Source organism: Rhipicephalus sanguineus, chromosome 8 (genome assembly GCF_013339695.2).
Source record: "Rhipicephalus sanguineus isolate Rsan-2018 chromosome 8, BIME_Rsan_1.4, whole genome shotgun sequence".
In the NCBI taxonomy this organism is placed as follows: domain Eukaryota; kingdom Metazoa; phylum Arthropoda; class Arachnida; order Ixodida; family Ixodidae; genus Rhipicephalus; species Rhipicephalus sanguineus.
The window spans coordinates 22,386,785-22,414,492 of record NC_051183.1 but is presented as its reverse complement, the minus strand read 5'-3'; the positions used below and the strand labels follow the sequence as shown (position 1 = coordinate 22,414,492).

The window sequence follows — 27,708 nt, the reverse complement described above, 5'->3', positions numbered from 1 at the left end:
CGCTGCATCGGATAGGTCCGTGTGATATGACGTGTGTGGATCAAAGCTTTCGGGAAGTCCAGGGACTGGCGCTCCCAGTTACAAAACGAAAATCCTGTCATTCAGCAGCTTTTCGCACGCACTCGCAGCCCACCTCAACATACCGCAATAAGATGCCATTTTAAACATCTGTAAATGAAAATGTGCGCAGCATGTACTGGTTGCACAAGGCTGGAAACGAAAGCGGAGCTAGCGTTCGACCTAGCTTCTTCTAAGGTTTTGCTAGTAATACCAAGCTATTGCTAGAGGTGCAAAGTTTTTGCTAGTATAGTATTATAAAATATGGCTAGGCTTGGATAATCTATTCTTCTCAGGTTTCGGTCGGTTCCCCAGACTACGCACTTGTTGCGTGGTTCTGTGGCGGTATTTTGTAAGCATTCGTAAAACGGACGGAGGCGGTCCGTCTGTTTGAGTCGCACGTGACTAGTCAATGTGAGCACGCGATTCGTCGCGGCGCTCGTCACGGCTCACATTGACCAATCGCGTGCGACTCGAACGGACGGACCGGCTCCGTTCGTTTTAGGAATTCTTACAAAATACCGCCACTGAAGGGGAAATGTCGCGTCACTAGTAGTTACGTGATGGGATTTTAGTCACGTGAGAGAGAAAGTACATCTTTATTAGAGTCCAGTGCGGACGCTGAGGTTGCCCAGCGCCACCCGGTTGTTCCGAAGTTTTTGGCGACAACACGTCACGTCAATAGTTACGTGACGTTACGGGATTTTAGTAGAGAGACTATTTACTTGATTTTACGTGATTTTTAGTCACGTGGCTAGTTGTTACGTGATTGTAGTCACATAAGTAGATGTGCGATGTTACGTGATTTTGGTCACGCGACAGTTGCAGGCCTGGTGTACAAAAAATTGTAGTCGCAGGAAACAACAACCCATCATCGATATCACATATATTTTACGATCACGAGAAATTCACTTTCGTTGCTCGAAAGAGCAAGCGAAGCTGCACTCGTGCACTTTTATCACGTTTCAAAACTGTTTGGGCTTCTACGATTTTTTCTGGGATTTTTTGTATGCTTCATTTGCTCTATTCTTTTTTCTTTCCTGGTGAAGAGCGCATATATATTGCTGTAAGTTTGAAAATACAGACAGTTTAAACTTAAGCACTGTGTGTGTTTTCCAATGTCGTCCTTGTTCCTTGCGCTGTGAAACATCGAATTATGATCTACAGAGCATTTTTGCAAACAGAAAGCAGCTGTTTTCACTTTTGCATTCCGTTCCTGCTCTTTAGACGGTGGGGGCACTTGCAAGGAACGTTGCAAGGAGAGTTTGACCGTAGTATCTTTATAATAGCTATCGTATCACAGGCTAGCCGCCGCGCGCTGTGGCTGTATGGGTTGATCATCCACGCTGGCTGTTTGCGCGCAATCGCTGGGGCCTTGATTCGAATCCCAATGCAGTTTTTTCTTCTTTTTTTGTCTCTCTCAGAATTGCTTATGTTTGCCGTGGTGGTACAGCGGCTACGGTGCTCGTCTGCTGACCCAAAGGGCATAGGTTTGACGGCGGCTCCAGCATTTTTGAACAAGGCGAAAATGCTAGACGCTCGTGTACTTGGTTTTAGATGCACGTTACGAACCTGAAGTGGTCGAAATTTCCGCAGCCCTCCTCTACGGCACGCCTCATAAACATTTATGGTTTGGGCACGTAGAACTCCAGCAATTATTATTACTAGTACAACGCTGTTGAAGATTTAGTTGCTTGTTTTTTCGCTGGAATGTGAAGCATTTCTTAGCGAACCTCAGGCACTTTGGCCGTTTCAATCTACGTATCTATCTATCTATCTAGCCGCCTACGTCTGGGCGCTCTCCTGGTCGTCTCCATAACTTGTAATATACCAATGGCACAGCAGGGGACCAGTGTATGACGAACACGATTCACTGGTGATGACATGAATAACGCAAAATACCTGTCGCGTACGTCATGAAACCCTTTCTCTCAGTCACGTGTGGCACATACCCGCATACCAAAGTTCATGTTATGCGTGTATGTGCCACAGGTGATACAGAGTCTCAACCAACACAGTAACCGCGAAGACAAACAAAGTGACAGGCAGGGAAAGTGATAACAATAATAATTGTGGGGGTTTTAAGCCCCAAAACCATGATATGATTATGAGAGACGCCGTAGTGGTGGGCTCCGGAAATTTTGACCATCTGGTATTCTTTAACGTGTACCGAGATCGCACACTACACGGGCATCTAGCATTTTGCCTCCATTGAAATTCGACCGGCCACGGCCGGGATCGAACCCGCAACCTTCGAGTCAGCAGCCGCGCACCATAACCGCTACACCACCGCGGCTGACACAAGAAAAGCGAGGAAGCTGATGACAGAACACCCCTGGAAGACGCTCAACTACCATCCATTCGTCCTCGTGGTCCGCAACGTGGACCACGTGGATTACGCAAAAACCGGGATCGATGCTTCCTATAATAAATCTGCCCAGAGAACCAGGCCTCTCATCCTTACCGGTGACTTCAACATTAATTTATCAAGACCCAGCAACGCCTGGTTTTTCTACTGCGTGAAAGAGGGCTTGGATGTGGACAGGGCATCAAAAGACCTCGCTGCCACATCCACGACATGAGGCATCATAGATCATTTCATCGTAAGATGCATCCAGGATTTCCACCAGCTGTACTATACCTCGGACTTCACTGCACTTAGACCCCTCGTAGCCGCCATCACGAACGGGTCCGATTAACAAGTCCGCTCCAGCTGCTGATGCTCACTGATCATGGTGATAATGACCTTGTTCAAGAACTGTCAAGAACCCCTTTCACACATGCACACGGGTTCCTGAAACATGCGTGCGTTGTCCGTCATAACGCACAAGTATAAATATAACAACTGTAACAACTGCAACTGTCACTGTAACGTACGTGCGGTGCACCTGCGCGCGCCACTCGGCTGTGTATATATCTAGGGAAACTTTCCTGCATGAAGCTTAGTTGCGAGTAACGTCTGTCCTATGCATCTGTGTTCCTTCTTTGTCTTGTTAGGATTCGCGCTATCCAGTATCGAAGCATATAAGCATTACATATCAGCCTACCGCGTCTGGTGTTGGTAACACTCATTCTGCTGTTGGAATCGTTGTGCAACTGCATGTAAACAACTGGTTATATAATGCATATGCGACTCTTAATAATAATATCTGGGGTTTTACGTCCCAAAACCACGATATGATTATGAGAGACGCCGTAGTGGAGGGCTCCGGAAATTTCGACCATCTGGTGTTCTTTAACGTGCACCTAAATCTAAGTACACGGGCCTCTACCATTTCGCCTCCATCGAAATGCTACCGCCGCGGCCGGGATCGAACCCGCGACCTTCGGGTCAGCAGCCGAGCACCGTAACCGCTATACCACCGCGGCGGACGATATGCGACTCTTCAACATATGAGTGTGCGTATGCCACTTCCACATTTCTCTAGCATCATTCCGTAACGTTTCGCTGAATGTGAAAAATTACGCCACAGTCACCATCCTGCGCATCCTTCGCATAACATCGATTCCCACGGTATGTGGGATCTGCCAAATTTTTTGCTGCAGTTTCGGTTTCGCTTTTGGAAATGGAGCAAGTAAACTTCGAATGTTTTATTTTTTATTACCACACAACCCATTACTTAATAACGAAGAAAACGAACCCAGATTTTATTAAACATCAACCATAAGAAGGCAACACAAAACGAAACCAAGGCAAGCATGAGGGCAGCCATTTGTAATATAATGAAGCGTTTTAAAGAAGAATTCTACTATTAGAGACGACGCAGAAACGTAACCAGTAATAGTAGAACCAACGCAAAGCTTGTATTGTTGAATCGTTGCCTTTTTTCTATGGGAGCAGCGTTCTCTGCTTCTGCAAGTAGTGCTGCTCTTTTGCATTACATTTACTTCTCCTCCGAAAAAGAGCCATCCTGGCTAATTACGGACAGATGCACAGTGACAGTGAGGCTTTAGCAGGTCGATATGCACAATCTCATGCCTCGACATTGTTTGATTACAATAAGTCTCAAGCGACTTGACGGCGCATATGAAGTACGAGGCTTGCTAGACCACACGGTACGGGCCGTGGTACTTCGGAAGAAGTTTCGTGGACCGACCGGGGCACCTAGGAGTCCAGAGGCCAGGCCCGTAGCTAGGGGGTATGTCCCAAGGGCCCGCCTCCCCTCCCAAAAGTTTGACGGAGGCGGTGTTATACAGACAAGAATAATGAGAATAGGTGTTTCTCTCAAACTGTCAAGGCCTTCAGCAAGTGCCCCCTCCCTTTACCCAACACCCCCCCCCCCCCCTCGCTGACTGGCGGAGGCCGGCGGCGGGGACCGGTGTGCACGGAACAGACGGCGAAACGGTAGGCAAGCAGACTCGGAAGCGAGCGCGGCCGCGCGCGCCGTTGCCATAGCAACGACGGAGAGATCTTCAACAGGCTGCTTTGCTGCTGGCTTGCGTTTCCTTTCTTGAATTCTCGGCACTCGCCACTTTCCTATGAAGAATGCTGTCTCACGCTCATAACGTGCATGCCATTTGTGACCTGGAACTGGCGGGCGCGCGGCGATAATGCAATCGAGAAGCATGCACGATATCAGGACTGTTTTTGTGAGGCGAAACGACACCCTTTCAACACGTTCTTTAGTGTACGCTGCTTTCCTGAAAAGCATAGGTAATTTCATAGGGAATATTAGCCGATTACCCACTGCCTTTGTTGCCGCAACGCCACTTCACGCCGTTGAAAGAGTAATAAGAGGGAGTAACTAAGAGGGAAGTCCAGGCATGGACACATGCATGTTGTCTTTACTGATGACTTTCCCTTAACAGGTACCCATGTTAGCAGCAATGTACAGTGTCAATTTTTATGAAAGGGAACACGCGAACGCGTGGCCTGCGCTCTGCGACGGCTGCCTTCAGCTCCGTCAACCGACAGCTAACGAAAGCTCGCCCACTTTGGCGTCATCTATTGGCAAACAAAATAACAAGTCATGGCCGGTTGCGAAGCGCTTTTAGATAACGCTGCATCTCGGCTCGCGTAACGGGCGATGCAGGCAGCGCGTCGTCTGCCTGTCAACAAATCGAGCGTGGCGCGACAGCACTGCGCGAGCTGCAGGAATTGCCCTTAACGCGAGCCGTGAGGCAGCGTTATCTAAAGGCGCTTCTCAACCAGCCATGATTCGTTATTTTGTTAGCCAATAGATGACGCCAAAAAGCGGGCAAGCTTTCGTTAGCTGTCGGTTGACGGCGCTTACGGCAGCCGCCGGAGCGCGCAGGCCATGCGCTCCCGTGTTCCCTTTCATAAAAATTGACACTGTACAACAGAGTGAATGAAAACAGCGAGGAAGAAGACTTCAAAACTAACAAGCGCTTTTCGCTTTACAGTTCTGCTTACCGATTCAATGAGCCAAGTATTCGACGCTCACTAGATTGCCCTCCGCACTGTGTTCCCGAGCCAAGCCTAATTACGGTTCATCAAACTAATGAACAGATCAAGCTCGTCTTGCTTGTTCGCCTCAGGTTTATGACTAACGTGTCGGTAATGCACTATATATATATATATATATATATATATATATATATATATATATATATATAATGTGTGTGTGTGTGTGTGTGTGTGTGTGTGTGTGTGTGTGTGTGTGTGTGTGTGTGTGTGTGTGTGTGTGTGTGTGTGTGTGTGTGTGTGTGTAGAGAATGCCTTGCGGGTAGCACTCACTAAAAAAAGGAAAGATGGCTGCACTAACGTTTCAGCCGTGACACCGCCTACGTAGGTCAGTGTCTTGCGAAACCCATGCCACAGCCCAAACGTTATGGAATGAAATGCATTTTTTCCGGTTTTTGATGTGTGCTACCTGGAAGTTCATTCAATGGAGAAAGCGCCGCGCGCATGCGCCGTTGCTCGACATGCGGTCACTAGTAGTCGCGAAGGCAACGCCACCTCTCAACGTCAACTCCTTTTACTCTTTTATAAGCACAGAATAAATCGAGAATGCCTAATAACGTGCGGATTAATTTTAAACGCATTTTTTTCTTTAGTAAATAGCAGCGGACTGCGTACAGCATTCTGCACATCTCATTCGTGCACTACGAAGGCTTGCCCGTCAGGCAACGCGACATGCCGTTGTGACTTTCAAAGCGCAATTCAACAATACAAATCCTAATCATATGGTGAAAAAAAAGCTCGCTTATGTCAATGTAATTCACAGCCAGGGTCTTGTGACACATTTCGGTCGGTTGTCAGTTCCTTTAAGAAAGCACATCGCGAATATATATAGTGGTAGAGTAAGTATTTACTCTAAAAAGCCGTGACCTCACTCATGCTTACCTCATGTTCCACGATCCCAAATATTTGTCCATAAGTAAATATTGAGAAGGTTATTGTGTATACATATTTGAACTTTCTCACTATCAAGGAGGTAATTTCCGCGTCACTACAAAATCTGCCCTAAATGGTGTCTCTGCGCTGTACAGCGCAGAGCCACCATTTAGGGCAGATTTAGGGCCTAATCTAAGAAAAAAAAAATAACATGTTATCAGATTGACAGCAATTCAATTCTTTGACATATTTCCACTCGGAAAAAGCTGAGAGGGAATACCATGTCTAGAGTGTGTTTCCTAAAACGCGTCATCTATGATAGCACTGTGCTATCGATGCGCATTAACCAGACTTCACACCTGTGTGCAGATATCTCTATTAATAAAGTCGAGGCTACATGCCAGTTATCGTGTCTTCTGAAATATTATTAATTTCTCGTAGTCGCTTTCGCGCGTATTTCTATTGCAACTTTTATGTTGCAGTAAAATTTATTATTGAATTATATATTTCTTACTATCTATTTTACTATGATTTCCTTATCTACAATAGAGACAAAACTACCCGATACAGTGGAAGGGACTTTCAAGGCGGGCCTACACGTTTGAGCCAAGAAAGAATCCCAACCAGGAATGTCTTCGCAGCTTTGACATTCCTATCAAGCCAGAAGATTCCAGGATTCAATACGCGGCTGATATTTTGCATCATGAAGTACAAAAAAAAGCTCCGATTTTGAAGACCCTCGAGCGGAGCTGTAATCATTCTATTCGACCTGGGTCATTTTCCGTTGGGTTTTCAGAGGAAGAAGACTACTGCTTGAAAAGCAGTAGATATTAAGGAAAAAATCAGATTTCTCTAGGCTTTATCTGGCTGAAGACTGGTATTTTTCAGTCATTGCCACGAGCGAAAAACTACTAATCAAAATTCCTGTGCGCATAAACACCATTGTTCTCTTAAGGGAACCTCCTGGAAAGGAAAGCTTAAGATTTCCTTTGGAACGCCTGCACATCTTCGTGGCAACAGAAGGAGCTCCACTCACAACTGAAGAAATTTTCATATGCTGGGTAAACGATGGAAGGGGAAAATAAAGGGTTCACTTTTCACTGATGTGTCTTGTGACCCGTTGTTGAGCAAGTCAAATGCATTTTGTATTCTACATCAGGAGTGATACAGAATAAAGAAGTGATTTTGAGAGATTATAGGAATAGTTACTATATTATGTTGCATTAACAATCGTTGTTGTCAGCGCAAAAACGCCAAAATTCGCTCTTCTAAATTTCTTTATGCTGATCAAAGTGGACGATTGGGCCAGTAGGTGATTCATGATCGACTTTGTGCTTGCTGTAGCGCAAGGTTGAAAGAGACTGCGCCTACAGAACAGAGCTTCAGGAGAACTTCCAGCCCATTAGAGTAACCTATTGGTGTATCTGCGCCAACAGTATTCAAGACAATCACCTCGAGCATATGAGTCAGTCGACCGTGAGAAAAAAAGAGAAAAAAAAAAGAAATGCAATTAGGATAGATAAGTGCCTTTTTTAGCGGGATAGACGGCCGATCTAGAGATTATTACACAACACGTCAGTCGTATATGTTCTACTATACGTTCATTCCTAACAAAAAAACTAACCAAGTTAACATTTTCCGGTGTACAAGATAATCTTTCAACGACTGTATCATTTTTGTACACCCGCTTAGACGGCGCCATGCTTGCGGTGGCAGCCACATTTCGATAAGAACTAAATGAAAACAAATAAAAACTATCTTTAACTTCCTTTTTTTACTCTCATTCCTAGCGTTCTCAAACCTATCCAGTTCTAATTTGAGGTAACGCAAGGAGCAAACGAGCATCACCTAAGCGGTACACCGAAGAAAATTTGGTTATTATGCAACCACAATATCCTGTTCGTACTCAAACATAATGGTTCCCGCTAGCTGAAAAAAGAAACTCGGAAAGCAGCATGCTGCTTTAATATCCCACCGGTACGGCAGCGCAAGAAACTAAACAAACAAATAAAAGCACGATTCTCTTAATGCATCGCGGGCGCGTCTATAACGGCCAGACATTTGGCGTGGCACGTCTAGAAAAACTGCCGATTCATTGCCAGTCGTCGCCGTCGAGATAACGCCGACAAACAGCGCTCTCTGTTCTGCGCACTGAGGTGAAGCGACAGTCTCGGGGCGTGTGTACTGTTTCTTTTGATTCTCTTTTATCTAGTGCCGCGTCACTGCATACGTCATGGCGGGACTTTTGAATTCTTTAAGGTCGATACGCCACGTGGTGTCGTTCACGCGAACTAGGCCGCTGGTGTCCAAAAAAGCTGCATATGTCGTTCCCATCGGAAAATGAAACTGAAAGACCGCTGTAACTTCATGACAAATTACTGTTGAGTGGCACAATATAAAATATGCTACGTAGAAAGGGACGTTGAGGAGCAGTTATTGCCGGCCAGGTCTGTCAGTCTAAGCTCACCCGTAGCAAGTACAAAGTAAGCAGAGTATTGCGTTGGGAGAGTTGGTGCTCAGCCTAAACGAAAGAGTTGTGGCAAAAACTGAGAAAAAAAAACAAGGCATGCGTCGTATCACGTCTTCTTTTGTTTTCTTTGATTCTCAGTTGGCGCCAGAAAACTTTCGTTATAAATTAAGCGCTCCCGTGCTTTTGCGTCCAACTCAGTCAATTTGTTGGCATACCAGAAGTGATCGGCGAAGTAGGTTGTTTCAAATTTGTTGGATGGAATGATACCTTATCCACAATAAGACTCACCTCGTAAAAGCATATGTAAAGAGATCAAGAAAGTCGTCTACAACACTTAAACGGCGCCCCCCGGACTGCACTGACGACGTTTTCCGATTACACTTCGTCCGAAAGTGCCCAAATTATAGCATGCATGGCAGCTAAGGATGAATGCTCAAACATAGCCTATCTCAAACTACTTATCGGTGTACACGGTGCCGGAGTGTGCTTGAGGATACCGGATCATGCCGCTCCAGCGTTCTAGACAAGTGTGTTAACCTATGTACCAACAGTTGAAAGCAAGACAAAGAAATGAAATTACCAACTTGTGCTTCTTGGCTTTGTCCGTTTCACTGTTACGCCGCTGAAACTCAACTAAAAAATTTGCCCAGCTTTCACCAACTCGCGCAAGGCTGAAACGTGCCCACAGCAGAGCCGGTGGGCACGTTTCAGCTTCTTTTGTTGACCATCTGCACGTAATGCTTTGGCTGTCATTGAGCGCGTGCCGGTTCATGATGATGATAATTTTCTATCTACGACACACGGCGTACCTCGACCGTAACAGCTCTGCTGTAAAATAAGAATGCCCTTGGTAGTTAAAGAATTAAATTCGTGATGCTCTACTGCACAAACCGTGTGTTAATAAATGTTCATCTCTGATTGCACGTTAGCAGAGCTATACGTAGTTCTGCTAAGGTGCATTTAGCTCGATATGAGGCGCATGCATTCATGCATGCATGCATGCATAAGGTGTACGCATTATCATGCGCATGCAATGAGCTGCTAAGTTGCATGCATTCAGCTCGACTATTTCGTCTCTAGAGAGTCGAATTATGTTGAGCTGAATGCATATTTGCACACCATATTTATCATTCTCATGCACACATGGGGGCGCTTCTTCGCCTCAGGGATAAGTTGTTTGTTTTGAACACAATACGCTAAGTTATTGTCTGCACACTTGGAAAGCAGTAGTCATGCCATGTAAGAAGAGGTTAGGTTACGTTTGTCTGGACCTTGTATTGATTCATACGCCAGTTCGCGACTGCGCTCGTTTTTTTTTATCGCTATGACGCCTACATGGCGTGACAAGGGGAGTGCCTCTGTGTATGGTTTAGTGAAACTAATAACGCTAATGCCTGCTATAGGGGTTTAATAGGGATTCATTGTATCCTAAACTGCAGCGAACATTTCGAACCTCCCCACGCTATGGAATCAACACACGTTGCTTCTGAAAAGCGCGACATCGAGATGTTATGAGCGCTGAACCAGGACGCTGCTGCATAAGGTATAGTCGCCAGGGGAAAATATTAGCACAAGTGTCCGGTGGCCGGAGCCGCAAATCTGCGACACGCGGCGCTGTTGTTTACGAACACGCCGATAGCGAAATTGCCAAGCACATTCCATTTTCCAAAGCAGTGGTCCGCCGTCGGCGGACCGGCAGAAAGCAGCCCATCTTGCTGTTGTCGCATTAGAAAGCCGACATCTTAAAGAAACGCTTGTTCATTGCTTATCGGCAGATGTGGCTATGTACATGATTTCTTTTTAAGAGCTTGCTCCTTATGCTCGGGGCTTGTCCATCGCCGTAGTAGCCGCTAGTTATCAATGCTCCAGCTAGCTTGGCTCAGCGCACGCTCGAGTGAACGAGAAGTCTTCCTCCTCTTGTTCTTCGAGTGCATTGATGATGATATTAACGCAGGCAAAACCACACATAGCATAGTCAACTGTAGCATGCGGCGCTCGCTCCACTCCGGCACGTGCTCTAGTTTGATAGGCGACAGCTAGAGGGCCGCAGCTGCGCGCTTCCTCTCTCTTTCGACAGTCGTCAGTCAGTGCGCTTCGATAATAATTACATGAACGAAGAAGACAAGGTGGCCGAGCGGAGGGCTAGCAAGGCAGCAGCAGCGTGGGCTCGCCGCCCAAGACCCTGCGGTGAGAGCTCGCGAGGTCGCAGAGAGACGTCAGCGTCGTGCGGACCCTAAGATACAAACCCGCAAAGCCGAAGCAGCGCGTAAGCGGCGGCAAGAGAACCTCGAAGAGGTACGGACGCAGGATGTGGCGGCCAAGCGGCGAAAGCGGTCGCTACCTGAAGTGGTGGCGCCGACGCGCGCTTCAAGCGCGATTTTCTCGGCCACATGTTCGGCCACAGCTGCAAGGTCTGCGACCGCTCGTGGTTCGACAACAACCTGACTGCAATTGTTACTGTAACAACATGTCATTTCTTTATGTGACAGTAGAGGCATTGTACGGAGCATTCACGGTTTACCCGATTAGCTCCGACCAAGCTCCTCTAACATCATTCATTTCGTGGATATGGTGGGGATTTTTTTTTTCTTTTTCTCTTTTTTCAGTGGAGTTGCGAGCAATTGTATCTTTATCGAAGTTGCCCCGAAAAACCTATTTGTTGGAGTGATTTCCGCGTGCCACCCCTCATTCCAAAAATGGAACGTGCTTGGCACTCTCGATATTGGCGTGCTTGGGAAAAAACGGCGCCGCGTGTCACAATCTTGCCACTCCGGTCGCATGTATAATAGCGTCATATTTCAACGATGTCGAACAGGCGAAGAGTTCCAGCGCTTCGATGAGCCCATGCTACTGCGCCTACAGTGAAGCTTCCTGCGCCATGCATGCAACGCGTACTTTTGTCTCGCGGTGCATCGACAAACTTAGTTTGCAAAGGCGCTTAGAATATAAACTTTGTCGCCGCAGATTTGCGGTGCTCCGCGACGCGACGATACAATTTTATTTTATTGCGATTGCAATTATATGGACACTCTCGGCGGGTTTTTGCCGTCGCCATCATGCTTCGTATATACCCACTCCATATAAATTCGCTCGAGCAGCAATTGCGAACTTTCATCATAAGGGCCTGGTCGCGAGCGCTAGCGCGCGCTCTATGTCGGTAGACATCACTAGACGGCTCGTGTACGTGGTTTACTCTCAGCGTTTACTTTGTGTTGAGACAACAGGCAGAATGGAAACCGCTTTGCTCCCTGGAGCGGCCGCACTCGCTTTAACAGCGTTGTGTAGAGTTACGGGAAATCGGATCCAAAACAATTAGCTGGTAGCCTTACTTCGTATAACATTCCAGTTTGTTGCTATAGCATTTATTGCTTCGCCTTTGCGGCAAAACTGCGATTTCTTACTTTATTTATTTATTTATTTATTTATTTATTTATTTATTTATTTATTTATTTATTTATTTATTTATTTATTATTTTTTATTTATTATTTATTTATTTATTTATTTATTTATTTATTTATTTATTTATTTATTTATTTATTTGCTGCCAGCGTCCAGCAGATAGCTTTTGTCAGATAACTACGGCTCCTCGTCCAATACACTTATGCACGGAGTAGAACTGACAGACTAATTAATCGGTAATGATTAATTCCTTCTAAGCGGTGCTAATAAGTTAGACGAAAACGCGGCAAAAAAGACAAACTCGGACATACATGTACGTAATGGGCAAAAACGGCGCGCAGACGGACGGGACGATGAAAAGGATACACAGAACAAGCGCATATAATCACACAAGCAAATAATCTGCATATGCCAATAGATCACAGTTGTGAGTGCGCGCTTGTTCTGTGTATCCTTTTCTTCGTCCCGTCCATCTGCGCGCTGTTTTTGCCCATTATGTATCGCCAACTAGCCCAACTTTCAGTCTTGATACATGTACGTGTTTTCGTCTAATTATGGGGCGCCGTTTAGAAGAAGCGTACAGTAGTCTTAATGTCATTGCACATGTTCCACAAAGGCACGACAGTCGGAAGTATGGGAAATTTTGAAGCATACGGGCCAATGTCGCCGCAATCACTAAGTCAGTTGAACATGTTTTCAAGATATTTGTTGAAACATGGAGTCCATTAAGCAGGAATATCCTTAAGCGTCGGCTTTGTCTCCTCTGGACATTCATTTCATTCCAGAAATATATCACTCCTAATACAAGTTCAGATTTATTTACACCTTATTCTATGTCCACGCATGTTGCATAAAGCGAGCGTGGAATACTTGCAGAATTTATCGCGTAGTGTAACTTATGTGGGGCAAAATTAATATGTTAGAACCAAGAAATAAATATTCTTTCTTTATTTTGCTGACACCGTTTCCTAGAAGCAATGCCGTACATTTCTTTCCCTCACTGTCTGTGTTGGACCATTTGCAGGAGATGACCTGGACGACTACAATGACAACCTGGCCCGTCTTCTATTCTTCACACGAAAGTAAGTTCTTTCTGTCGTACCAATGTTGTACCCTTCTTGGCTGTCAGTATGCTAACCTTGTGTTGGCCAGTGTGACCATGTCATGCCATAAAACACTACGTCTTTATCGAAAAAGGAATCATGGGATGATGCTGACTCGTTCGCAAATTTATTACTCTGCTTTCCTGGAAATATTAATAGCTTTTAAAGGGACACTAAAGAGAAACAATGAATTGGTTTAGATTAATAAAGTGTGCTCGGAGAACTCTTGTGTAGTTTATTTCACCACCATAGGTTTATTATTCGAGGAGAAAAAAAAAGTTCAAAGTTTCTTTTTTAAATTTCGCGCCGAACTTTGTAATTCGTGACGTAGAAGGTTTCGAAGAGCATTTAACGTATTTTGGCGCCACTGGCTCGACGAAATTTCCACAAACTCGTTATGTCAAGTCTCTGGCCCCCTCAGAGGACAATGTACTTCGATTTAACTGATTAGAAACTACGTAGGCCCGAGCAGGCGCCGTCAAAAATATGTGACGTCACGACAAATGGTGCGGGAATTCCAAGGTGGCGTCGCCACCTGTATTTTCTTTTTGCGCGTTTTCTCGCTTATTAAGCGTTAAGCGTGTTCGCTCAGAAAGCGTGGTGTTTTTGGTGTCGTGGAAGACTACTTTACGAATGCGAGAGAAATCGTTTTGCTCTTTAGTGTCTCTTTAAGTAGATTTATCGGATGCTCTAGCCGGTCAATGCTCTGTATTTCGAGGAACAAAACAACCACCGGCATCTCTGACAGTAACACTGTTGATGATGCTTGTTTACCTAGAAATGCAGCTTTGATGCGTACCATGTTGATAAATAAAATTATAGTTATTTTACCTCTTCATGAAGTGGCAAGGGTATGCACATATATGCACACATAAATGTATACCATTCCAAGAGAGTATAAATGAGGTGATTAACACAGCCAAACCCAGAAAGTAATGTTGGTATGGCAAGTTACTGTCTTGATAGGTCTGTAGGAATGTCACTAAATATTTCGAAGGCTCAGAAAATACACCGCTGTCGTTAATGGTGGTCAAATATCTATTGGATTTCTATTGGCTCTGAAAGTGCGATCGCCACAGAAGCAACACTGAAATGAAAAAATACAACGCTTATCTGCATTCCACACTAGGAGGAGTGTAGTATGTCGTATCAGTTTCTTGTCCGCAGAATCCTGCGGCTAGTTTCCTCGACCATACCAGCACCGATGCAGTTCGAACGTTAACGAGGATTGATGACAGCGAAGTGTTCAGGGATAGTAACTTGGACCCGATGTAGAAAAAAGGACAAAACAGCAAAGGGGTGACGTGTGGAAGGAGATCTTTACATCGATACACGTGTAGCAGACTGCTGACACGGGCTCGTTTCTTTCTTTCTTTTCTTTTTTTTTTTCTATGTATGTGCCCGTATCGATCGTCCTTTCTTTCCGCGAACATAACGGCGGCGATAGTTACTGGCCCGTCCACACAATAATTCAATGTTCTTTTGCAGTTGACGCGCGTAGATTCGTGTCTCGACAGCATCGGCTCGATGCTTCGTACATATTTGATTTTTTCGTAACAAGTCTTCGCAATATTGTACACTATTCGTCTTTCCTTGTAGAAACGCAGACTGGAAGGTTGCACTTGCGTCTGAGACAAAGCGAAGATGCATCACGGTCGTGAATTTTGTATACACCGCGGCAACATTACTGCGCGGTACAGTACACCTTCGATGTTTTCGAAACTCACTCTTCTCGGCAGACGCGATAACTCTGGCAATAAATTTCCACGTGGACGCGGAGGCATTGAGTTTTTGTATGTTGGAAAGCGTTCGTCCTCCCAAATTTCCGCCCACGTGTCTTCTTTGCTGGTTTTTTAATTTTTTTTCTGTGAATTTTCAAGAAACACGCCTGCTAGAATACCATTCCTGACCTTCCCGAATATGTGGCTCGTAGAGGATTGGTGCTTGCGTGTGTAGCCCGATATCTGAGTTCCAGAAATTGAAAAAGAAAAAAGAACAGCGCAGTGTGACTGTATCACTTTTTCTTGTTGTTTTTTGTCGCATTTGAGGCATTACGAAGAAGTATCATCGTCGGTTTGCTTGGTGTCCGCTGCATAAGTAAACCCTCTCCCAATGACCTGCCTTGAGCTTACTGACATCTTCTTAAATGGGGATTGCAACATATTTCCAAGTAATCATCGAACGTCCTCATACACGAGTATATTGCCTAAAGAATTGATGGCCAAAAAAATTTTTCGAATCCTTCAAGTGGGAGCGGATTTACAGTGATATGCCACACGTTTTAGCCACCGTTTCTCTCATTTCGTTCCTGGCGGCAATCCATTCGTGAGTCAATGAACTCTGATACTGAGGTCATTCGATGAATACCTGGAAAGATGGCTCAGGATCCCTTTAAACTTGAAATCACTCACTTGGCGCTCTTTAGATAGACCTGGCATTTGCGTCGTTGAAATACATAAATCATAATCACATCTGAATCTCCCACACTGAAGTCAAACAGGAACGAAATCTAAGTTGACATGGAGCAAAAGCTAACGAAAGAACAGCTGGCACTGCATAGTGCAGTTGCTCTTAAATGGCAGCCCGCGTACCCGAGGGAGTCCGCGGGTTTTTTTGAACGCACACTATGTCCCGTGACAGTGGCCCCTTCTGATTTTTGGTATGCTTCACCGCATAACAGATATGCATTGCGGCGGAACTGATCACTGTTGCTCATCCATGAGATGAGTGTGAAGTTTTTTGTTGCAGCTTTCTATGAGATATGCATGCGAGCATGCTTTTTCCAGGCTTGCATATTTGAAAACTAATTATAGCTAGAAACAGGTTAAATGTGGCTGCAGACCGCACAACTTATTAAGAAGCTATTGAGATCGAATTGACGAGGCACCTTTGTTGGACCATTCTTCACCAGGGAGAAATAAAAGGCACCTATTTCCCGCGGCATGTTGTGTTACTTTATGACACAACATGCGAAGATGACAGGACAAAGCGCGATCTGTGTTGTGTTGTCGTTTTGCGCTAGGAAAGCACTATGGATCCACATCAATTAGCCCGCCTACGCATTGTGTTGAACTGGCACTGACCGTACTCGCATATAGGAAGTGGCGCCGTATTTCGCCCTGGCGAGCATTGTGATAAACATCGCGTGCCCTCGACTCTTCCTGGAAACGCCCAGTTGTGTACAAAAAATAAAACGCCAGGCCTGCGTGGAAAGCGCAGCACAATCACAGCGAAAGCTGGAAGAGCGGCATTTCTAGAGCCCGTTATAAACTCTCCTGTGGCTACTAATACAGGTACATTAGCAACGTACCCACTACGCCACAAAGCGTAATTTTTGGGAAGTTGGGAAGCACCCAGCACGACATTATTCGTTGTTCTGCGGAGAAGCGAGGTACCATATGTAAGTGATTATGTGCAGTTTGTTGATGCGGCGGTTGATGACGATGAATAATCATGGTTGCGCCCTTTGTAATGGGTTGGAAGCTTTAAACGACCCACTAGTTACGTAATGCATATTGTGTGACGCCCGGTCGTTATTTAACTGTCCCACCACGCTTTATAACATACGTTAACCGGAGAAACGTAGAGCGAGAGAGAGAGAGAGAATTGACTTTATTGAGACCCTGAGGAAATGGATCATGGGAGCCTTATGGGCTTCCTTGGCAACCAACAGAAGTTCACTTGCGAGGAACCCACTACGCTATAAATCATTGTAATTTTTGAGAAGTAGGGCAATAGGCACTGTGCCATTTTTCGTCATTCTACAGACAGCCGTGGTACCTACTAAACGCATGTAAGGCATTATGCGCACTTTGTTGATGCTGTGCGTGATGACGATGAAGAATTATGGCAGAGCTCTTTGTAATGGGTTGGAAGCATTCAACAAACTACTCGTTGCGCAATTCGCATTGTGTGACGCCTGGTTACAGAATTCGCATTGTGCGACGCTTGGTGCTTATTCTACTCTTTTACCACGCTATATTGCATATGCTAATGTGGTTCCTTCCCGACATGAAGCCTGTATAGGACCTTTTTGCAAAGCAGTTTCAAGCACCGGCATGGCTCAGAGGTTGAATACTGGGCTCCCACGCAGAGGGCCCAGGTTCGAACCTCGTTCCATCCTGGAATTTTTTTCTTATTTAGTTTTTTTTCTTATTTCGAGCGATACTGGTTACGGACACCGGCGGCGGCGGCGGCGGCGGACAACTACGGCACCAAAAACGGCCGGTGAAATGATCTCATAACAGCTTTCGCTGTAAAAAAGAAAAAAAGGGGGGAAACGCAGGACACGGTGAATCACTTTCGCGTGCCTACGTAGCTTCGCCGCCTGTGGAAAAATGCAAAGTTTTGCCGTGATCGGAATGGCTAGGCACGGGTACGTAGTACCATGCTCCGCCAAAAAAAAGAAAAGAAAAACGCACGCTCGCGTGTTATTGCCGAAGCTCCTTACACATAGAGAAAACAGGCTTCCCGTAGCACGTGCATGATGAATAATGGATGTGATTTGCGCATTTCGATCGGACCGCTTCCCTTTTCGCACAAACCGTGCTCGCCACCCACGTCAGAACTTCGGTCACTTTTGCGGCATGGCCAAATATGCTAGTGGCGTGAGATGAAATGGGAAGTGAGCATAATCCTTCAATCAGGTGTCTAGTAGCGACACTCGCGCATCGCGTTCGTGTTTTTCGGTGCATTCCTTAGGTTAACTTCGTGTTTGGCCGCACTGCCAAAGCTGATCTCGGAGGCCACATAGAAAGGAGCGCGTAGTTCAGATCTGCTCCGCGAGGTGTCGCAACGGTACGAGCTGCTTGCAAGAAAACCGGCTGCTCTTTCAATAAAATCAGTCAAATAATTTTCGTTAATTATACTGAAAGTTTATTGGCCCTGAAGCAAACTTACGCTGCGACATCATAAGTGTCCAGTATCACTCTTAGCTCGAGCCAGAATCCTCTGTTTTGTACCAGTTTTATTTTTTAGAAGGCATCTTTTCTGAGTATTCGGGAAATCGGAAGTCAGTGCTCGACCGGAAGTGCTTGGAAGAGGGGCATGAGTGTCACCCACTATCGTGCCACTAAAAAATGCCAGAGTTGTCAAGGGTGTACGTGTGTCGTGCACTGAATTGAACGCAGCTCAGTGAATTATGTGGTTTCGAAGTCGTTTCCTATAACAACCTGTTATGTCAACCTGTTATGTCAACCAGTTATCACGCATGATTTTCCGTTAGGAAACCTCATGTCGCTTTACAATACCTTACATTGCCCAGAAAGACAACTTCCTTCTGAACTCAAATCAGTACAGATGGACTCTCTACTCGGCCGTAGCACTGTTTTACAGAGACAGCTGTTATGAGATCACTGCAGCAGCCGATTTTGGTAGCGCAGTTGTCCGCTGCCACCGCCGGTGTCCGTAACCACTATCGCGCACAATGAGAGAAAAAATCGAGAATCGAGCGGGATTCGAACCCCAGCCTTCTGCGTGGCACTCGCGCATTTTACCACAGAGCGTCGCCGCTGCTTGAAACTCCTTCGCAAGAAATACCCTATAGAGGCGTCATGTCGGCCTGGTAATCACGTTAACTGATGTAATATAGCGCGGTGGAAGAGTGAAGTAACACCAGGCGCCACACAATGCGAACTGCGTAACCAGTGAGTGGTTTAAAACTTGCGACCCATTATAACTGGCTTACCCATACTTCTTCGTCATCATCAGCCACAACATCAATAAAGTGCGCATGCTGCCTTACAGACGTGTAGCAGGTACCTCGCTTCTCCGCAGACTAAATAATGGCATAGTGGGTACTTCGCTACTTCGCAAAGTTAGGATTTATGGTGTAGTGGGTACCTTGGAACAGTGCTTGTAGCAGTCGCCCCAAGAGAGTTTACGACGTGCACTAGACAGGCTGCTCCTCCAGCCTTCACTGTGACTGTGCAGGGTATTCCGCGCAGGCCTGGAGTTTTTCCTTTTGTCACTTCGAAACTGACGAGTCATAAAAAAGAATTGTATGATAAGACGAGCACGCATACAAAAGAACGCGAAAAGAGGCGGACGAAACCACCCCCGACACAACCCGCACGGTGAACATTCGCGAACACAACGTCTGTTGTCCGTTTTCTTGTTCTGCTTAAACACGAGCTCTTGTGACAGTCTTCTTAGTGGTTCTGCCGTTTTCTACGTCATCGTCTTCCCTCGTACGTCACCTTATCGTACGACGACGATGTTCGAGCCCAAAGCCAAGAAAAGACGAGACAAGAAGAGCCTCGAAGCCTCATTAGTGTCTACTTACGTCAGGATTCAAGTCGAGCCGTTCGTGGGTGAAGATCCTGTCCACCCGCTCGAAGCATTGAGCTATGCGATCACGTTTGCCCGTTTGTATATTTGGTTTCCCAATCCATCGATTTTAAGTCATCTACAACGGTGCGTTAGCCTCCTAACTGCTGTGTATATAACGTCATCAGTCTTGACAAGCATCATAGCGTGAGGCACTGTAAAATTAGCATGCCATGGAGAATGAAAAGAAAGCCCTAGAAAAGAAACGATAATTCTGCAGCCACCTGTAAAGACCATGCAGTGATCGCTAATAATAATAATTATTATTATTAATAATAATATAAAGACGTTTATTAGCGGGCACTCGGCGACGATAAACGACTGCGACAGTCAAGGCGGGGTGCCGACTCTGAGCGCGAGGAGCGTGCTGTCCCAGAAGAGCGGAAGAGGACGACCCACTAGTAAGCGCTCGAGAGGGCGACCCATTACAGGCTTCCAACGCTTCGCTACAATTACCCCGGGTACGAAAAGGGAGCCGCCTGGCGACCTAACTGCTTGTCACTATGAGCGGGTCATGGTAGGGTTTCAGGCGCTCAACGTTGACAATGTCGCGCCCTCGACGGCGCATGTCCGAAGATGGTTCAAGGGGTTCGATCACGTAGTTTACCGGGGACGTGCGTTCGACGACACGGTAGGGGCCGTCGTATTTCGGCAGTAGTTTTGAAGAGAGGCCAGGTGCAGTGGTAGGGACCGAGAGCCATACGAGTGCTCCAGGGAGGAACGTGGGCGCAGAAGTGGTGGTGTCACCGCGAATGCTCTTCTGCCGCCGTTGGTCATTCGTAGTAAATGTCTTGGCAAGCTCCCGACACTCCTCAGCGAGTCTTGCTGTGGCAGAAATAGGCACACACTCAGACGGGTCCGGCTTGTAGGGAAGGATTGTGTCGATCGTGTGCGACGGGTGCCTGCCGTACAATAAGAAAAAGGGCGAGAAACCAGTAGTGCTCTGCGGGGCGGTGTTATAGGCGTAGGTGACAAAAGGCAGAATGGCATCCCAATTTGTGTGATCGGCGGCGACGTACATCGAGAGCATGTCGCCGAGCGTGCGGTTAAAGCGTTCGGTGAGGCCATTCGTCTGCGGGTGGTAAGCAGTAGTTTTCCGGTGAACAACGTTGCACTCTTTGAGAATGGCTTCGACGACGTCGGACAAGAAGACACGACCTCGATCGCTGAGCAGCTCCTGGGGTGGACCGTGGCGCAGCATGAATCGGTGCAGCAGGAATGAGGCAACATCGCGCGCTGTAGCCGCTGGGAGGGCGGCAGTTTCGGCGTATCGCGTAAGGTGGTCAACAGCGACGATGGCCCAGCGGTTACCAGCCGACGTTAGAGGAAGTGGTCCATACAAATCGATGCCAACGCGCCCAAACGGCCGGTCAGGGCAAGGTAGAGGTTGCAGACCTGCCGGCGACAGGTGCGTTGAAGTTTTGCGGCGCTGACAATCGATGCAGGAGCGAACGAACTTCTGCACGTAGCGGTACATCCCTCGCCAAAAGTACCGTTGGCGAATGCGGTGGTAGGTTTTCGATACCCCAGAGTGTGCACACTGCGGGTCAGAGTGGAACGACTCGCATATGTCAGAACGCAGACTGCGGGGTATTACGAGTAGCCACTGGCGGCCGTCGCCGTAATTGCGTCGGTGGAGGAGGTCGTCGCGAACGGCGAAATGGTGCGCTTGACGACGCAATGCGCGAGTGGATGGTGTCGCCGATGGATTACTCAGCAAGGCTATCAGTGAGGCAATCCAGTGATCCTTGCGCTGTTCAGTGGCGATGGTTTGAATGTCGATAGACGAAACGGCATTGTGAGACACTGAGCTGGAAGCATTGTCGTCAGGCAAGGGGGAGCGCGAGAGTGCGTCGGCGTCAGCATGCTGGCGTCCGTTGCGGTACAGCACGCGGATATCGTAGTCCTGTAGGCGAAGTGCCCAGCGGGCGAGGCGGCCTGAGGGATCCTTCAATGACGACAACCAGCATAGTGCATGATGGTCGGTGATGACATCAAATGGGCGACCATACAAATAAGGTCGGAATTTCGTAAGGGCCCAGATGATCGCCAGGCATTCCTTTTCGGTGACGGTGTAATTGGTCTCGGCTTTAGTAAGCGTACGACTTGCATATGCCACGACATATTCAGGGAACCCTGGTTTGCGCTGCGCAAGGACAGCGCCAAGGCCAACACCGCTAGCGTCTGTGTGTACCTCTGTAGGGGCCGCAGGGTCGTAGTGGCGTAGTATGGGAGGCGACGTCAACAAACGACGGAGCTTTGCGAAAGCGTCGTCGCACTCCGACGACCACGAATGGAGGGGCCCGTTACTTCCGAGAAGCTTCGTCAGTGGCGATATGATAGTCGCGAAATTTCGAATGAAGCGCCGAAAGTAGGAACACAGTCCTACGAAACTGCGCAGTTCTTTGATGGACGTAGGTTTGGGGAACTCAGTCACGGCCCGAAGCTTGGCGGGATCAGGAAGAATTCCGTCCTTGGACACGACGTAGCCGAGGATTGTCAGCTGCCGTGCTGCAAACCGGCACTTCTTTAGATTCAGTTGCAGACCGGCGTCGCTCAAACGCGTCAAAACATGCCGTAGGCGTTGAAGATGCGTGGAGAAGTCCGGAGCAAACACGACGACGTCGTCGAGGTAGCACAAGCACGTGTGCCATTTTAGGTTGCGCAGAACGGTATCCGTCATGCGCTCAAAGGTGGCGGGCGCATTACACAGCCCAAACGGCATGACGTTAAATTCGTACAGGCCGTCGGGCGTGACAAAGGCGGTCTTCGGTCGAGCGTCATCAGCCATAGGTACTTGCCAGTACCCTGAGCGCAAATCGAGAGATGAAAAGAATTCAGCGCCTTGCAAGCTGTCAATCGCGTCGTCTATTCGCGGCAGTGGATACACGTCCTTACGAGTGATCTTGTTGAGTCGTCTGTAGTCCACACAGAACCGCACAGAACCGTCCTTCTTCGCAACAAGAACGACAGGAGACGCCCAGGGGCTGTTAGAGGGTCGAATGACATCACGTCGAAGCATGTCGTCGACTTGCTCGGTGATTACACGGCGTTCGGCGGGAGATACGCGATATGGACGTTGCCGCAGTGGCAGGTGGTCGCCAGTGTCGATGCCATGCGTAACGGCCGACGTGCGGCCGAGAGAAGTTTGAGCGACATCGAAAGAAGGGCGAAATTCTTCCAACAGGTCCAAAAGCTGGGAACGCTGGACCTGCGTAAGGTTGTCAGCTATGGAGGAACCAAATACGTCAGCGTGTGATGAACCAGACGTCGAAACAGCACTGAGCGTGCTCGAACTTCGGCCGTGCGAATCATCGGGCTCGTCCATAACTTGTGCGTCTTAGAGGGGTTCTACGCTGCCCAGACATTCCCCTCGCACCAACGTAACACTGTACGGGGAGGGGTTGATTACATAAATAGAGGTGCTGCCCTGGGTGACTTGAACGGTCGCGAAAGGCACCAGCAAGCCTTTCCTCGTGCAAACACGGTCATATGGCGAGAGGAGTGCAACGGTGTCGGATAGGCTGGCGCAGTAAACTGACACCGCCGTTGACGAGTTTGCAGGCACTTTTATGTCGTCTTTGACGAGTATCTTGCTCGCAGCCGATGGACTGTCTGCCGGCGTCAAATTACAGAATGGTGAGAGCTCTATTTCGGCGGGTGCGCAATGAATTACGGCGTCGTGGCGGGAGAGAAAATCCCATCCGAGGATGACGTCGTGAGAGCATGCAGGAATTATGATCAATTCGACGGCGTACATAGCGTCCTTAATCATGACGCGGGCTGTGCATACCGCTGTAGGGTGAATGCTTTGGGCGCTGGCTGTACGGAGGGAGAGCCCGGAAAGTGGCGTCGTCACTTTTCGCAGTATTCGGCTGAGCTTTGCGTCCATAACGGATACGGCGGCTCCAGTGTCGATAAGGGCAGATGCACGAACACCGTCCACAAACACGTCTATCACGTGCGATGGGCTTCGCTGAGGGCTTTCGCAGTTCGACAGCATCGCAGCCCTTGCCTCGTGGACTGCGACGACTAGTTTTCCTGGTCTCGTGGGACCAGACGTGGCCGCATCGGTGACAGCGAGCGGCGTCGTGGTGACGGGGAACGGCGGGTAGATGGAGCGGGGCGAGACGTCGGCGACAGTGGCGTAGGTGGGTCGTAATATGGGCGGTTCGCTGGGCTGGTGGCAGGCGACGCGACTCTAGGCGGCTGCACGCGATTGCAATACCGCGCCACGTGGCCGGCGTAACCGCATGCGAAGCATATGGGGCGGTTGTCAGGTGTGCGCCATCGGTTCGCTGGGGCAGGGCCCGCCCATGGTGCAGGACGGGATTGACGGGGCGGCAACTGATAGGACTGGACGGTGGGCTGCAGTCGTGTCCTGTGCGTGACGTCGGCACAGGTTACCGGCACATCCGCTTCGAAAGAATGAGGTCGAGCGGAGGCTTCGGCGTAAATGTGTGGGGCAGCCGTAGGGATTGCTGGGGGCGTTCTTGCGACCACTTGGGCGTAACTCAAGGGTGCAGGAGCCGTATGGTGCTGGTGGTACTCGGGCATGACCTCTGCGATTTCTTGCTCAATTGCTCGACGGAGCGGAGGCAGAAGGGTGGTCGACGGCTGTTGGACGTACTGCGGGCGAGCAAAGTCCAGCAGAGAGAATTGGCGCGCGATTTCCTCGCGCACGAATGTCTTCATCTCTGCGAGCAACGCGGAGTGGTCGGATATGGTCGACAAGCCAGCGAGCTCGGCGTCGCGTGATGGAGAGCGACGGGTCATCGATCGCTGCCGGCGCAGCTCCTCATAGCTTTGGCAGAGCGTTATGACCTCAGCCACTGTGCTGGGGTTCTTGGCGAGCAGCATGGTGAAGGCGTCGTCGTCGATGCCTTTCATGATGTGCCGGATCTTGTCTGATTCGGACATGGTGGCGTCGGCTTTCTTACAGAAATCGAGGACGTCTTCAATGTAACTGGTGAATGATTCACCGGCCTGCTGAGCGCGTTCACGTAAGCGCTGTTCGGCCTGCAGCTTACGAACGGCAGGGCGGCCAAACACATTGATAATGGCGGTCTTGAAGTCGGACCACGTTGTAAAATCTGATGCGTGGTTGTTGTACCACAAGCCCGCCACACCCGCGACGTAGAAAACGAGGTTAGTCAGCTTTCCTGCCTCGTCCCATTTATTCGGGACACTCACGCGCTCGTAAATCGCGAGCCAGTCCTCCACGTCGGTGCCATCTGCGCCAGTGAAGACCGGAGGGTCGCGGATACGAGGCACACCTGGGCAGGGGGTCGGTGTAGGCGGGGCCGTTTGCTGGGAGGCGTCTTGAGGCATCGTAGGCGGCAGGGTACGGGATCGAAGAGCCAGGGGCATCGAATGAGGGCCGAAGTTGTTGTGAAAGCCCAGCACCCTCCACCAAATTATAAAGACGTTTATTAGCGGGCACTCGGCGACGATAAACGACTGCGACAGTCAAGGCGGGGTGCCGACTCTGAGCGCGAGGAGCGTGCTGTCCCAGAAGAGCGGAAGAGGACGACCCACTAGTAAGCGCTCGAGAGGGCGACCCATTACAGGCTTCCAACGCTTCGCTACAATAATAATAATAATAATAATAATAATAATAATAATAATAATAATAATAATAATAATAATAATAATAATAATAATAATAATAATAATAATAATAATAATCAATCAATCAATCAATCAATCAATCATTTATTTAACGTGCCCAGGAACAACCGTAAGGTCTTTGTGCAGGAGCACGCAAAAAAAACAATAAAAATAAACTATACAATACAGACAGTCTTCAGAAATAAAAAGAGCAAATACACGTAGACAAAGAGAAATGAACACAAAAGGGGAGCAGTAAAATAAGACAACACGAGAAATATTGAAGGGGAATGAAAAATTAGATTGCATATATACAACTATGCGGAAAGACGGAGAAGGGAAGACTGTACATTGTGCCATACTATGTCAAAACAGTACAAAGCTCGGATAAAAACAATGATTGTGGACTATGAAAAATGTCAAGATCAGGAAAATTAACATTATAGAGACTTTGTATTCTGTGAACGGTAGAGTGTTGGAAGAAGCAGGCGGGTACATGAAACGGTCTGTTCTCTCTGGTTAACTTACGCGGAATTCGAAAATTAACACAATTGAGAAGTACAGGGCAGGATATGATACCGTGGACTAGCTTGTAAAGAAACAAGAGATCAGAACGATTTCGTCGGCAGTGAAGTGATGGCAATGATAATAATTCAGCAGTATTTGAACGAGATTTTTTAGCAAAGCGACGGTTATATATGCTAAGGAATTTTTTCTGGACTCGTTCAATGGTGTTACCGCTGGATTGAGCAATGCCATTCCATATCACGGACGCATACTCCAGTTGAGGAAGACATAGCGCGGTGTACAATATTCGGAAGGGCATAGGAGAACGGAATTCTCTAGACAATCTGCAAACACAGCCTAGGGTGCGAAGACCCCGCAAAGCAACACGCTTAGCGTGAGCAGAAAAGTTTAACGTGCTATCAACAACAACACCAAGATCACTGATCTCATAAACCTTGCATAAGGACACAGAATTAACAGAGTATTGAAATGACACGCTAGATGTTTTGCGAGTGATAGACATGAATTTTGTCTTCGAGGCATTCAGAGAAAGGTTATTAGCGTTGCACCATTCGGAAAAAGAGCGCAAATCTGACTGCAGCAAGCGACAGTCGTTAACTGAATGAATTTCCTTAAAAATCTTGATGTCATCGGCATACAAGAGGGAAGAAGAATTACGAATGGCAAAAGAAACATCATTAACGTAAATTAAAAATAGGAGTGGGCCTAATACTGACCCTTGAGGGACCCCACTAGTCACTTTATACAAAGAAGACGTTTGGCCATTTACCGCTACATAACAATATCTATTGAGCAGATAGCTCTGCAGGAGATTCACAACCGACAAGTCAACATCAAATTGCGCAAGTTTAACCATAATCAGTGTGTGGCTGACTACGTCAAAAGCCTTGCTCAGGTCACAGTAGAGGACGTCAACCTGTCCTCTCTGAGAAATAGGTGTGGAGATCTGCGTCATGAAACTAGCAAGATTTGTGGTAGTTGAGCGGCCAGCGAGAAAACCATGTTGATTAGGAATCAATGAGCTTTTAACTCTAAAAGACAATATTTTGTGAAGAGCCAGCTCGAAGATCTTTGATGTGGCACATAGTAGAGAAATCGGGCGATAATTAGAAACATCTGTTTTAGAGCCCGACTTAAATACTGGGAAAACACGAGCAGTTTTCCACATGCTAGGAAATGTGGAAGTGTCCAGGCAGTTATTAAATATCGTAGTCAGTACTGGGACAAATATACTACTATAAGCTTTTAGTATGGCGGAGGGGATGCCATCTGGGCCACATGATAAGGATGGTTTTAAGCACTTAATGCATTCGCAGATAAGATTTTCATCCAGCGACAAAGCACTGGGTGAGCGAACTGCCTTAGGCTGTCTGATATCAGTGCTACAGTCTGAGGCCTTATAAACGGATGAGAAATGTGCGGCAAAACAGTCAGCGACGGCATGCACTTCTACCCCGTTTGAGTCTAGTAGTCTGAAAGACTCTCCGCTTTTGCTGGACCGTTTACGTACATACTTCCAAAACTCAGCCGGCCTGTCAGAGGCGCTTTTTTCTAAGAATTCAATGTACGAACTATGATCCCGTTTATATAGGCGTTTAGAGAGAGTTCGAAAAAAGCTGAACTCTTCCTTCCACTCGCTCGATGGAGAACATTTAGATTTCCTGTGTGCGCGATCTTTATGCTTCAGTGCACTGATAAGTTCAGATGAGAACCAGTGGGGATATTTACGTTGTTTATGTGTGTATTGGGGAATAAAATTACGCATGCTGCTCCGTACAAGCTCCGCAAACTGATCAACCTGGTCATCAACATTCGGTTTGTCAGTAACCTGTGACCAGTCAACGGTGGACAAGTGATGATAGAGGCCCGTGTAATCACCTCGCTTGAACGCAAATCTTGGAGATTTGTTTACGTA

The 27,708-nt window shown here is 47.5% G+C and overlaps 1 protein-coding gene across 1 annotated transcript in view; it reads left to right on the top strand.

The window, feature by feature from the left end:
- LOC119401544 (uncharacterized) overlaps window positions 1-27,708 on the top strand; it is a 236,189-nt gene that overhangs the window by 191,828 nt on the left and 16,653 nt on the right. Inside the window, exon 4 of the mRNA XM_037668435.2 lies at window positions 13,250-13,307. Coding sequence (XP_037524363.1) covers window positions 13,250-13,307 — 58 coding nt within the window. The remainder of the gene's footprint in view (window positions 1-13,249; window positions 13,308-27,708) is intronic.